The sequence below is a fragment of the Triturus cristatus genome, chromosome 3_2 (assembly GCF_964204655.1).
Source record: "Triturus cristatus chromosome 3_2, aTriCri1.1, whole genome shotgun sequence".
NCBI classification, from domain to species: domain Eukaryota; kingdom Metazoa; phylum Chordata; class Amphibia; order Caudata; family Salamandridae; genus Triturus; species Triturus cristatus.
Window position 1 is genome coordinate 686,002,189 of NC_140584.1, and position 14,637 is coordinate 686,016,825.

Genomic DNA, 14,637 nt, shown 5'->3' on the forward strand with positions numbered 1-14,637 from the left:
TTATACTGTGGCCTCAATTTTGCCATTAAATATTCTTATGCTTAGTCCTATGCTTAGTCGTATGGTGTCTACCAGTGGCGGCTGGTGACATTTGAAAGTGGCGAGGCATAACATTGACGTACTGCAGCGCGGCGAGCGAGCGTTATGAGAGAGCTTGAACAACCTACAGGGTGTTTGTGGGGGTTCTCCTCCAAAGAAAATTTTGGGAAAAGAGTGGACAAACGGTGCATTTTTAAGCAAATTTGAGGAAGCAGGAAGGTTAATAAAGCAATTAGTGCTGGGCCTAAACTGCCCTCACAGGCTTATCTACAAGTTCCTCATCTCAGCACATCTTAGACACAGATATGCTGGCGCTGGCAGTGGGCACCCAACCTTACTTGCAGATCTCACCTTGTTTGATCGTAAAACCAAAGAGTGGATCTCCTATCTCACCGATTGATCTTTGTTGGCCTTCTGCTGCTCCTCCACTTGCCAAGGGTTTGTCATTGCACTGGGTTAAATCAGATGCATGACAGATTGTGACAGGGACAAAAGCTGGGGATGGACTATGGATAAGGGTGGGAGTGGGCTGAGGGAGGATTGGGGATGGCTAGAGAGAAGGGTTGGGGTGGGCTACAGAAAAGGACTGAAGATAGACTAGGCAGGACTGAGGATGAGGCTATGGAGAAGGGTGAGGAAAGGGACGGGAGAAGGCCTAAGGATGGCCTAGAGAGAAGGCGGCGGACTATGGCCTAGAGAGAGGGACTGAGTAGGACACGGACAAGAGCTGGAGATAGTACAGTGAAGGTGCTGGGGATGTGCCAGACCCTCTGCCGAGCCTACCCAGAAATGCATTTCTCAAGTCTGCGAAACTCCCGGAGGAGTCCTAAAATAGGCTCAAAGAACCCTAGGTCGGGTATCCTAGATACCACAAAAATGCAGCTGCAATGAGACTTAACAAAACTATCATTCTGTTGCGGCACAAATTAGGAAACACTGGGTGGCTTTCAATCGACCACACACAGGCGGGGAGGGGAGCCTATGTTTAACATACTGTATATTTTGTGCAGATCCCAAAAGTCCTAATAAAATGGTAAACCATCTTGAGTCTTGCAATACATACGAACTGCACCAGAAGTGCAGCTGTTATGGATAAAAGGGACACTATTTGCTAAACAAAATAAAAAACAAAGCAAAACATATGTGGCTCGCACAAGAAATCAATCAAGTTGTCAAGAAACTGAAAATACAGCATATCAAGTATAAAACACAAACTCAGCAAAACTATTTCCAGTCAGAAAGAGAAAGACCATTTCCTCTCAGCAGTACTAAAATTGGAGCGTATTACCTGCAAGCCTGATCGTCGCAGGGCACCACAGATATCATCTGACAAACTAAAGATGGAAAAAAACTGGACAAAAATGATAATCAACAAGCCAGAAAGCTGTCCTCCAACCAGGTTTACTGCCGACCCTTTCGAAGAGAAACAAGAGATGCACAGAGGAACCAATATGTGGAAAATAACAACTCCTTCGAAAACATCCGTTTTACACTTCCCTGGTTGGCACACTGTGCGATGGGACGTAGAGAAGAATAATACACCTGTGCAGTCAGCCCAGATGCCTGTTGATGCAAAACTAGGACGACATATCCAAGAAACGAAAATAGCAGCAGTACAATGTTAAGTCTGCGCTGTTCTTGTCCCTTTTTTTACAGTGCAAATTAAGGATTTGATCAGAGCTTGTGTCTAACATATTGGCTCTTGCACTTTAACAGCACCCACCAGCATATGCGAGTCATCCTGTAAACCCGCTTTACTTTTGCGAGCGTTTATAGCAAAACCGAAATAAAATAAATGCCACTCAAAAAACGGGCAATGAATAACAAGGTACAAATTGATTTAGAAGGTGCGAAAGATGATGCATGCCAATAATACTCGGTACAGATAAAAAATAAGGTAACTCTGACCTCAAGTAACGATGCGGATGATCGGATCTCCGACTGGTGATGGAAATTATCCAACGATTAAGGAACCAACCAAGGCTGGCTGACTGAGGTGATCCAAGGTACACAACACGAGCCACGATCAGGAGGTATTACGGCAGTGCAGTGGCAGTGCACGAGAGGTGTGTTGTCTGTGGCGCGGTGACGGTCTGCGACAAGGTGCGTGAGCGTCATGAACGAAATGGCCAATCACTGCTGCATGGCTACACATAAGCCACAGTGATTGGCCATACTTTTTCAGCAAGTGTGCCACCCACGCGCGGCACCCAATACTAATGCTGGCTATTTATGCCTCAGACTTCACTGCGTGTGCGCGGTGTCTTATCCAATGCATTAGCAGCGCCAGGATTGGCTTGAGCAGGGATGCTCCCTGCCCATTAGGAGACCGGGGGCTGCGGCATGAAGCAACCCTCGCTCTCCTAAGGGGAAGGTAGTGCGCATGTTCGGGCTGGTCGTAAAGAGCCCAAAGCCGAACATGCGCACTATTGCTGCTTCCCTGCTGCGCTTAGTGCGCTGTAACCGTAACCTTACAACAGTCTGTCACTGTCAGTTGCTGCATGCTGCCGCAGGGCCCATCAGTAGCCCCATCCCCTTCAGCGTCCGATTGCCTCGGGCAGCCTGGTGGAAAATGAAATAGTCAGTGTCACTGAGCATGCGCGACTCAGTCAGCGCGAATTATTATTTAATAATACATGTGATGGCAGGGATGGTGGCTGGCGGCATGAGTGGGGCAACGCCCCAGCGCCCCAATGGACGCACCAACACGTTTTATATGAAGGAAGCATACCGAACAATGCCATTAATTTGATGCCACGTCTAGACCTTAATTGTTACTGTACTATTGTTTGCTAAGAATTTACATTTTATTTCAGGTAGACAAAAACTCCCATATGAACTGAATTTGACCTCGGTTTTAATCATTTTAGCCATTTTGCAAAAAAATGCATTGTTCTGAACATTTTTCCAACGTATCCCGTAATAGTAGGGTATCCCATCATAAGGCTTCACAATTGGATTCTGTTGCCGTATTCGGAGTTCTTGTAGATGCTAGTTCGGCTTTCACCCTCATATAGGTTTCTTGTTTACAGTGTGAAAGTGCAGGAGTCTTAGAAGACCACCAAGACCGATTTGACATTTGTGTAACCGTAATTCCAAATCAATATATTTGCATTCCACCTTGGCTGTGCGCACTCTCCCCTGAGGCTGGAACAGTTCACCCTATTCCAGTGAATGCGCTGTTCAGAATGTGGGGGTGAATTTGTACTTGTGCTCTGAACAGGACAATGATGAAAATCGGTCTGGCTGTTTGAAGCAGCTGGTCTGCCTTTCACTTGCACCTGGAGACCCAGTCTCAGTTTAAGGGGCGAGGTGGGGGAGATTAAATCCCCCCGCATGCGTGGTACACACTGCACCCGCCTAGAGGGGGATACCTGGGTGGAGTCTCTGGTCTTAATCCTCCTCCACAATCCACAGGTGCGACCTCATGGTACACGGACTGTGCACCAACTACCCTATCTGGCACTTCCCAGCAGCTTCTTTGGCTCTATGCCCGCATTTGTAACAAGGAAGGGGTGCGATGGTACAATATTGGCTCATTTGCATGATTTGCATCCAAACGAGGGACTGCCCCTCGCGCTCGAACTAATAAAAAATGTGCGCAAGCGCGATCTGTATTACAGAAGGGACTGCAAGCGCATCTGCGACCCCTTCAATAATACCAAAATATCCAGGGGCGACAGAACTGGGCGCAAACTCCCATTGAACCCATGGGGCACTTTTTTAAAAACAGCTTCAAGATGGCACGTTCCCAAGTAGGCTTTCTATAAGGTAAACCATTTTGGAAAAAGAAAGTCAGAGCAAGTAGGTCTTTCTCAGTACTAATTACATCTTTAAAGAGTCAGGCCAAATTCAATATGGTCCCATATGTCATTAATAAATAATTAAGAATTTCAAAGTGAGGGCCTGTGCGCTATAATAGTAGAAAGCTGCAGAATTAATTTACTTAAAAGGGCAAGCATGAAATAATTATTTGCATGTCTAAAAAAATATCAAAGAAGACACTATAGAAACCATGAAAATGACACAGTGAAGATAATTCTAGTACCCATAGGTCGGTGGAAAACATCATAGGCAACACACACATAGATTTTGTTGAGATTGTATAGCCATAGCATGTTATCTAGGCACAGTTTTGTGAATATGTCAAAGGATTGTGTAACAATCAGATGTTAGGAATGCACAGACCTAGAAAAAAGGAGATGCGGATCATCGGACAAATGAAAGTGAATTGTACTTGTAAAACAAAGCTGCTTACCAGAAAGCTGGAGCCAGGTATAGCAAAGCATTGCTTGTAAAGGTATGCACTACAGAAAAGCAGCAAGACATAGGTCTGGTGCTCTCGCTTATAAAACTGTAAATCTTCTGCAAGTTCCCGCAGCTCATCAAGGTCTGAAGGGAATGTCAATGATCTATAGGGTGAAGAGAAATATATAGATCATTAATCTAAAGAACAATCATGTGGTATCCAATCCCACCAAACTTGGCAATGTACAAATTAGCCTATTGGAAATGATAACTAAAACATTAGGGAAAAGAAACCGAGTAGGCATTACAAATGACAAACATGCACAAAAAAGCTAGTGTAGTGAAAAATGATATATAAAAATGCAAATAGTAGTCTAAAAATATTAGGCTTGATACTAATGCTTTCGGAGGGCTTTGGGTCAGCCTACTGTTCGCCATTAGTTGGCTACCTTGTCAATCTCGTTTGCTTGCTTCTTATTTGAAGGCCCACCTTGCTCTTCTTGCGTTTGTCCCACCCCTGAAGCACATCTTCTTTACCATCCTTTAATTGAATGACTTGGATCTTTCGAATGTTTACATTAAGGGAACTACTTTTTTCATTTGATTTAAGCACTACATGGGAGTGCATACATGCTCTTCCTTTCTCCCGGGTGTCTGCCTTCAAATCCCCACTCCCACGCTCGGTGTTGCTTCCTCCTCTCCGCCAGCTTTGAAGTCATTACTCCAACCCCCTTATTGAGAAACTTTGTTTTTAACTTTATATCACTGATCAATGTGCCCCCCCCACACCCCATACGAGCCCAGCTGAGGATCCTCATCAGCAAACACTGGCAAAGCCAAAAGGTCAGTTAACGCTACTGAAATGTGATACTTACTGGTTTTACCAATGTCTGTCACTTTGCTGTGGGGCAATCAGAAGAATCAAAGGCTGTTAATTTTCCTGGACAATTAAATAGAAATATTACTGAATTAGGATGAAGTCCTATGTGGTCCATTCAATGCTAGACAATAATTTGCACACCTCTAACTTGGAGGTGCTTTCTGGAATTGATTTCTATGGCCCATCGTTTCGAATGTGCACTTAGCTCGCACTTTTTCGACGTGTCTAAGGTCATTCAGTGAACCCATTTCAGTCTTGTTCACGTGCTGTCTTGACTTGCATATCCGATGCCATGTGTGGCAGGACGTAGACTCTTATTGCCAGTAGCTTCTGATAATCCACGGGCAGAGAAGAACTGCTATGCAGCAGGAGGAAAGAGAAGTAACATTTGACTACAATTTCTAGGGATTGGAGGTTATGAGTGTGGTTCTTGTGCCCCGAGTATCTCGAGTATGTCTACCTCCAGTTTGCCTACTTTCGTATCTAACTGGTTTATATCTTTATTAGGAGTTGAAACTGCGCAATTGATGCTTTTTGGTTGTGCGGTATGGATTTATATTGAACAGAGAAAATCGGTACAGCATGAGCAATCAGCATCCATTAGCCAGGAGTAACGACATCATACAGTAATAAAGAGGATGATATAGTACAAGTAGTCTTCTTATTCTGGTAGGGGGGGCAGGTAGGGAAGTCGCCGGGCGCACGGCTGATGGTGTTCGTGGGGTGCTTGAGTATTCCGGAGGTGAACCCTGGGCCAGAAGGGTGACTCGGGGCAAGGGAGAGAAGTGGAGATATGTGGTCTTGGTATGGGAGGAGCTTGAACGCCGCATGTGTGTTGGCGACTATGGGTTTAAGTGTGGTTGGGCAAGAGAAGGGCAGGTTGCACACTTTAGACGGGAAGCGTTGTCTTGCATGAGGAGACAGGGTGACGGTAGGGCATCAGGATGGGACTCTCAATGTCGGACGGCAGAAGTGATAGATGCTAGCTCTGCTATCACAGGTGACGTTAAGAAAGAAAAGGGAGGGAAGATCCGCTGCTACTACCTGCCGCAATGGTTCTGTAAGGTGTTGGGGGTGTATGGGGACAACCCTATGTCAAGAGGGGTATATCAAACGGAGGTTAGTGGAGATGTGGGTTTTACTGATCATTTTTGATCGGGGGTTAGATCATTGGTAGTGTCTGGTGTGCTTGTGGTACCTGTGTGTCCAGGGGGGAAGAGGATGGGTATGGGGGTTATATACTGAAAATAGCAGGGGGACCACTGATGCTTTTGCCCATAGATTCCAATTCTTGCCACAGATCATTTTTCCTCTCCTGTTGCAGTTCTTGGAGGCATGACTTTTGATCACTATCCACGAACGGCGCTTTGTCTTATTTTTAAGACAATGGAGGCGTCTTGTCCTGCTTGGACATCTTCAGGTTCCTCTAGTTTGGGTTCAGCACTCTATTCCCTTGGCTGCAACTTTTGAAGATCTTCAATGCATTAAGGTATCCCAGATCATAAGCCTTATGTGCACTGGTCAACCTTCTACTTTATCGCGATCAAAGCTTCCAGCTAATTAATGAACTACATTGCAAGTTCTTGCTGATCACACATCAACAATCACAGCAGGCTAGATAACCTTGAGCAGGTATAACAGCCCGTAATGTGCAATCCTGCCAAGGCTACTTCTCGCATTCAGCAACATGTGCTTCTGTGCAACCACGTGACAAAGCAAACACCTCACAGATGGCAACTGTTCTCTCAATCCAGCCTTCTTGAGATAAAAGAGGATTGTGAAGACTCCATCAGTGGGGCACCTCGCTCCGTTTAAGTATGCACAGGTCACGCAGTTGGGATAGACGAAGGCCCGAGCATTCCCTCAGCAAACAGGGGAGTCAACACAGTGTTTCAGGGGAGCCTTGTATTTCATCATATGTGCCGCAGTTAAATGTGCTGGGCCCCACAACCTTTCTAGTGTCTGTCAGAATGAGTCCCAGTGTCTCCAGGCTGTCACAGGCCCCCTTTATCTCGCTGATCAGTGGCAATATCACTGTTGTCTAGCAGATCCCCCAGGATGATCTACTCACCAGTGCAAGCGGGTGGTATCAATCAGCAGCTCAAATATTTCTTTACACGTGCCTCAGTTGTGTATATACTTCATTTGTGGGGGTCTGTCTTCAGAGTAGGTGTCGCTATTTTAGGTGTGCCTGGAGCCACTGAGGGAGAAGAGTAATTTTCATTGACTCAGCCCCGCTTCAAATTTAATCTGGTCATAATCCGGGTGTGTCAACTTAAGCAAATAGGCAGCCAACCTTCTTTCAATGAAATACGTATTAATTCGACATTTAGTTAATGCTAAGCCGGTAGGGTGGATAGTGGAGCGCGAGGGAGTCGCGTCTGCTAAGTTGGCTTGCTCCCGATCTATTGCTTTCGTGAGTCTCAGCCTTATTTGCACATAAGAAAAGTTGGGCAATTAAAGCTAGTATCTTTCGCTTCTATGGATAGCCAATGTAGTTCCCTCAGAAAAGGAGAGACTTGGTCGATTTTCAGGTTTTTTTTCTTTGACCAGAGCCCCGACTGCAAAAAGCAGAATTGGAATGAGTGGGTCCAGATTGCCTTTGTTGCTCCGACAAGAGCGCTTTTCAATGCAAGAGATGTTGAACGCATGTGCTGCAAGGTTTTTGAGTGAACAGCCGCTGCTGATGATTTTACAGAATGTTGCCCATGCAATGACAGTTAAGAGGCTGGAGGCTGAAACAAAACAATTTTTCTTTATAATTTAAGGGGGATGCTAATCCAGATATCATCAGTTCAAACACACAATCTCCGTATGTTGTAGTATCAAGTTGCTGGAAACATTCACATAATACCTTTCGAGTTTCCAGGGTTTAGTCTAAAGAAGTTGGATTATTACTGAGCATGGAAGTTTTTGATTTGTGGACATTTTTCAAAAGAGTTGTAAGTGTATTTTCTCCCTGGCTTCTCCATCAAACTTCTGAGGGAATCTAAATATAAACTGTATAACAATGGAGCTAGAACGGAATCTCAAGGAACATCACATGATTTGGAAGGATCAGTGTACAACTGACAAGAAAAAAGTGAAATAGCTGAGAATTCTTACAGTAAACCATAGACTGTTTTCAAGGATGTAATTAGGTGTTTGGCGCTCAATAATGTCTTAGGCTGCTGACAACTCCAAGAGAACAAGAAGGAGAGTGGATGTCCTAGAAAATTTTAATTGTTGCCTTTTCAGTTCTAGAGCCTTTATTAAACACCAACAGGAAAGGACCAGACAGAGTACCCATGTCATTGAATGCACTGCATTGGTCAGCCATACATTTCTTGATTATGTTGTCTAGCTAAAGCAAGCTTTTTAGTCTAGATGTTAGCGAGTCGATTGGGATCAACATGAGATCTCCTTAAAATGGTGGCATTTGAACATTTTAGTGCAATTAGGAAAATGCATTTTTCAGCGACGAGTTAAAAAATAGGCACTACAACCTGCAGAATTGATGGACATTATTTGTAATTGTGATGGCCAAGAGGCTACCATTGTAGTAAAATAGACTTTCCACTCTTGGTCTTTGATGACTTTACAAGACATTCTTAAGAAATGTGCTCTGTGTATGCAACAGTAGAACTGAGTGGTAGTTTGGCTTTAACTTGTGAATTAGGAGTAGCAGACACAGATTCCCAGATGTGTGACTTTATTTAGGAATACATTTTCAAATTGGTTGCATGTGGACTTGGAAAGAAAACAGATTACTACACTTGGTGATTTTGAATTGCTTTTAACTATATGGAAAATGTTCTTTTGACCAGTCAGTGAGTGCTGTCTTTTGTTTTTCCTATTCATTTGTACATTTAGGACGGGCATCATTAAATGTGGAATGTATACCGAGTAACAACTTTGGGGCTGCGGCAGGTTGGGTCCTTTAGAGTAATGCATTTTATTCTACCTGGTCACACTATATGCTGCCCCTTTTTCTGACCTCTGAGCTTTCAGTGAACAGTACGTATACATTTTTTTTTAAAAGTCTTCCTGCCTTCTCTAGCTCTATGCATGCCAAGTTAACTATGTTTAAATATATTTTACCCTCAACTGATATCCTTTAAAATAGGTGAAACATTTGTGCAAGCTATGCATGCGTTGGAGTATGCTGTGCAACATGCATAAGCCAGCAACTCAGAAGCAATTCTTGCTGATTTTTCCTCCTTTCGATACAGTGAGGAGGCTGAGGATGTTCTCGGTGAGTTGTGTTTCTTAGATGGGGTGTATCTTCTGACTATGTTTCAAAGGTAGAAAAGAGCTGAACCTCGAAGACGAGCCAGCAGATTTTGAAGATGACTGTCATTGAACAGAAGGCAGTGGGGGCTTTCAACTGGACTTTGTCCACCATTAGGAGGCATACTGTTGCATTTCAGACTCTTTGGGAGTCTCTTGATTTGTGAGCCTGGAAATCTGTAACAGAGGAAGTGGTTGTCGACTTACTAGGAATTCACAAGTTCTGCAAATACTGAAGTATGGTCTTCTATACAGAAAAATGTAGATTTTTTGTTTCAGCAATGTCAGAAAGTGGAAGCGAGGGCAACTCACTTTTTAAAAAGGAGGTGCCCTCTCCTCTACTTTCGGAGTTAAGATGGAGATCAGTGTCTCAATCGGACCCTGGCAACCAGTGGCAGCCGGCACGGATTGGGGGTGGCGGGAAGGAGTTGAGGTGAAAAAAAAAAAAAAAAAAGGAAAAAGAATCTTCTCTGCGCCACCTTTCTCCTCCGTCAATGCGGCTTTGTGATTGGTCAGAGTGCCGTGGTTCACTTCAATACAGCCTGGTTGGAGAACATGCACAGTGTGCATGAATGTTTGGCCGGCCCAGGACGGCCGGCCAACCATTTATGCTCACTTACAGAGTGTGCTCACGACTCCCCCTGCTCCTCTGTCATCAGAGCAGCCCTGCCCCGCACTGCAAAGCTGCCGCAGCAGGAAAAACTACAATGATAATAAAATTAAGTTATTATCATTTTATTTTTCCTTTATTTCACTGCTGCAAAGCAGTGGGCGATGCTCTGCCTTAGCAGAGGAGCTGCCACTACTGACAACTGGAATGCAATGGAATGGAAGAGCTTCTCTTAAGATGACCGAATGGGGGCCAATAGCTGAGTAGGTGGCATGGGCCTAGAACCTCAATTCTGGTCTTCAAGCCACTAGATTTTACGCGGTTTTGACACATCCACATTTCAAATGTTTTTTGGCAATCTTCATAATGTGTGAATTCGTTTTATGTGCTGCTGGAGTGGAAAAGCAGGTGAGAGATCTTAGTGCATCTAGTTATTTTTATTTCAAACTGCTTTGCACCGTTACTTGATTTCCGCAGGGGGATATATAGAAGTGAGAACTTCCTTTATGACACTGTTTCAGAAATGCATTTTTGGGATATGGGTCATCCTCCTGGATAGTTTTAAAGTGATAGCGCTCACTGTCACTTTTGCTAAACTGGGTAAATATTAGTAAATATGTTGGAGAGGGGAATACAACCAATTTGGGGGGGGGGGGTTAACTTATTTTTCACTCCGTGCATTACACGAAGTTACACTTTGGTATACTGGTAACAACATTTTGTGATTATGTATAATATAAATCCTTTCAATATAAAAAAGTACACTCCAAATAGATCTGTTGGTGTTAAATAGCAAGCAGTTATCACACTCTGCCTTCAAAAAAATCCCCAAACGATAGATAAAGACACAGTCTAGCACATCTGATTTGGCAAAATTAAAAGTAAAGAGCTCTGTGATATTTGATGCAGTGGCCACTTCAATTGACACTCAAGACCCCTCGTATTTGAGACAACAGCCATATCTTCAGTGCGCGATTGGAAAGCCATGCTTAAAGCACATCATGGCTGCAAGGTTGATGTGCCCAAAGAGCTGAATCCAAAATGGCACTCCCTTTCCATGATAGTTAAGTGCAGACTCTGTGGATCCCAAAAAGAAACGTTTAACCACCTTTATGCTGCTGCCCCGCACTCCTGAATGCTCGTCGCACTTTACTTAAACCTTTATTTCTCAAATACAGGACACAAACCTGTAGACCCCACAAATTTGGCTTTTAACATAGTGGACCCAAGCGACTTGGCTACATTTGGCAAGTATACCAGCCTGCTACAAACATTACTTAAAAACACTGACAATCCAGAGTAACGCCTAAATCACTAGCGTGAAGATTCATCATTTTGTACAACCATGAACAATTGGCCCTTAATCCCCTTCCGGTTCTATATACATTAAGTACTTCTTTACAAAAACTTTCTACTTTTTACATAGTTAAGCAGCATTGAAAACCACGTATTATTTGTGTAATTTTTTTTCTAACTTTATATTCAGCCTTTAAGACAATAGCACTAAACACAGTTTATCAAGCCGTAGCATTTTTGTACTTTAATGATCGACTTTCACCTTGTATTTGCCCATGAACTTGAAATCTCTCCTTTTGATTGTCAGTTGCAGAACTGCTTTAATGGTGGCCAAGCAAGTTGTATATTTTTAATCTAGTTTCTAAGTATTTTCACGTAATAAATGTGTTTTATATTCATGATCTTGTACATACATTGCAAAGATTTTAATAAATTATGCAATAAAGAATTATGACTGACTGATAACATATGAAGATTCTACTATGCATTCACTATTGGAGAAATTCCATGGACCTATGTATCCAGTATTTCACAGAAGAAAGTTATGTTAAAGAAAAGTTTTATTTATAGTCAGTGAGACCACTTTATAACAAACATATTGACATCTATGTAGGCCTGCTCAGAGTTCGAGCACCAACTTGTAATTTTAGAGACATTCTGTATCAATACATCAGGCACCAGCTCATCATGGACTGCCACGGAAAAAACATTCAGGGAGAATTACTGAAAAATAGAAACCCCAAGTTGGCTGAGGGTACTGACACTGCAAGAAGCAATTTAAGGTCTACCAAGTCATTCAAAACATCTAGGGCCTATTTACAACTTTTATGCCACTGCCGCCCGACCACCCGATTACAAGTTTAAAGTGGTCTGGCGGGCTGGCGGCGTGGCACTCCCACAGCGTTGCTTTAGAAAACAGGCACTGCAATGGGACCCCACAGCAAGGTTACTGCACGTCATCGACTAAAAAGTCCATGCAGGAACTGGGGTGTATGCACACAGGGGGCACATAATAGGCCCTCTGCATGCATCTCCATGCGAGGATGCCCAGGGGGCCCATTTGTTTCCTCTCCACAATGGTGTTGGAACCTCCATGACACCGCCGGCTGAGAGTTAACTCAAAATATGCTTGGCAGGACCACGGCGGTCCCGCCAAGCTTAATGCGGCCTCAAGACCTCTGTGCCACTGCCAGGGAATGGGGTACCCCTGGCGGCAGTACCAGGGCAGTCCAACCGCTCAACTCATAATGGGGCAGTCAGATCGCCGGTGCAGGGGTGGCTAGACCATAACCGCTGCGCCAACACGAGACTCGTAATTAGGGCCCTAATGGGGTTTAAAACAGCATCTGAAAAGGCTTTGTTGAAGAGATGATCAACAATGAAAAGGTTAAGTTTCAAAAATTAGGACTTAAATAATCTCAAGTTAACTTGAAACAAATGTAAGCATCAATCAAGAATCAACTCTGGTAACCTGGACCTCACCCACCTCTGTAGACCTTTCTTTTTTGGCTGGGGGAACAAAAGTTACGAGATCGCCCCAACCCTCCTACCCAAGTCTGTTTATTTCTCCCAAAAAAACAACTAAACAAAGGAAGGGGTCGGATAATAATCAGGCATAACCAATATTAAAAAATCCAATAGGAAAAAATATGGGGCAAATATCAAAATTCTTTACTAATAACAAAAGAGAATCAATGGAGAAGTTACAATTTGGTTGGTTAACGAGAGAACTGCACGGAGCAAGGGAGGATTGACGACTTACAAATGATGGTGCCAAGAAGGGAATAACAAACTCAAGTGGTACAATACGATTATGCTCCTGGAATATAAAAGGAATTCAATCAAAGTTACAAAATGACCAACTGACCCAAAGGTCAAAAGATTTTCAAATAATCTGCCTACAAGAGACCTGGCCAACTGATCCTTTTATATTAGAAGGCTTTAAGGGATACTATATGTCCGCCATGAAAACAAGTAAATACAAAAGATCTTGTGGGGGCCTGGCTACTTTTATCTCAACAGAATTAAAAATTGAAAGTGAGGAGGAAGTACAAAATATAACCGACTGTTTGATAGTTAAACTACGATATAAAGACAAACGGATAAATAAAGTGCTCTTATTAATAAATGCATATATACACCACGATTGCAGTTCAAGAAAAGCAATGGTTAGCAGCTTGACAACTATAATACTTCAGCAACTGGAAAAGGACAGACAACCTGAGGTCATCACTATGGGTGACTTTAATATGAACATGTTATGGTCTTATGTGAGAGATGAAGAGATAAAACAACAGAACTACTTATGGGCAATTCCGAGTCCCTGCTTTACATCAAATATTAGGGGAGAAAAGAAATGGAAAATTGGGAAGATTTTTTTTAAAGATCTATAATCCTTAGGTCTAAGGGTGCTAAACGGATGTTTTCTGCAAGACAGACCACCTGCCTGGACCTACCAAGCATTGGATAACAAGTCGCGAATAGACTACACAATCGCCTCGTTAGACTTAATTCAAAATTTTGTATCCTATCAGATCGGAGGATCAAACGGAAGTGACCATAATCAAGAAATAATAGAGTTACAGTTAAACTGTGTAAGGCATGGAGAATATATGACACTTCTGGGAGACATAAAAACGGCAAATTATAAGAAACTTTATTGGACTGAACTCACTAAAGAATCAATCATAGCAACATCGAAAGTAATGGTTGAAATTTGTTTTGATGGAGATTGTTCTAACGCGATCGAAAAATGGTCCCTTTTTACAAATAAATTAGTTCTAAGCCAGAAACAAAAAGTTGGTAATAAAGAGCGGCAGAACAAAAAAAAAACAATTAAAAATCAATGGTGCTGGTTAAACGGTCTTCGGAAAGTCATCTTTTAACAAAAGAGCGTAATAAAATCTTATGATTGGTTGAGAAACAACCAGGGAATCAAATCTATAGAGACAAATTTAAGAAGATAAATGCAGAAGTAAGAAAACTAATTTGGAATGAAAAAATCCAAGCAAAGCAAGCACTTTGGGCAAAGGCATTATATACCAGCAAAAAGAACAATGCAAGGGAATTTTGGCCTTTAATCAACAACTTAAATAGATCTAGTAGAGCAACTACATCTTCTGTCATTCCTGAGACAGATTGGGTCAACTTCCTTCACTCACACCTAAATTCCAACAGAAGCATGGATTTGAGTCCCGGCATAGCTAATTTGAGAAAGTCAGAGGATAAAAAGAATACTGACATATCTATTACGGAAAGTCAAGTATGCAAACTTATTAAGAAACAAAGATCTGAT

At 42.8% G+C, this 14,637-nt stretch overlaps 1 protein-coding gene across 1 annotated transcript in view; it reads right to left on the reverse strand.

Annotated features, from left to right (window-relative positions):
• TMEM41A (transmembrane protein 41A) overlaps window positions 1-14,637 on the reverse strand; it is a 206,578-nt gene that overhangs the window by 105,936 nt on the left and 86,005 nt on the right. The window contains exon 2 of the mRNA XM_085648733.1: window positions 4,298-4,451. Coding sequence (XP_085504859.1) covers window positions 4,298-4,451 — 154 coding nt within the window. The remainder of the gene's footprint in view (window positions 1-4,297; window positions 4,452-14,637) is intronic.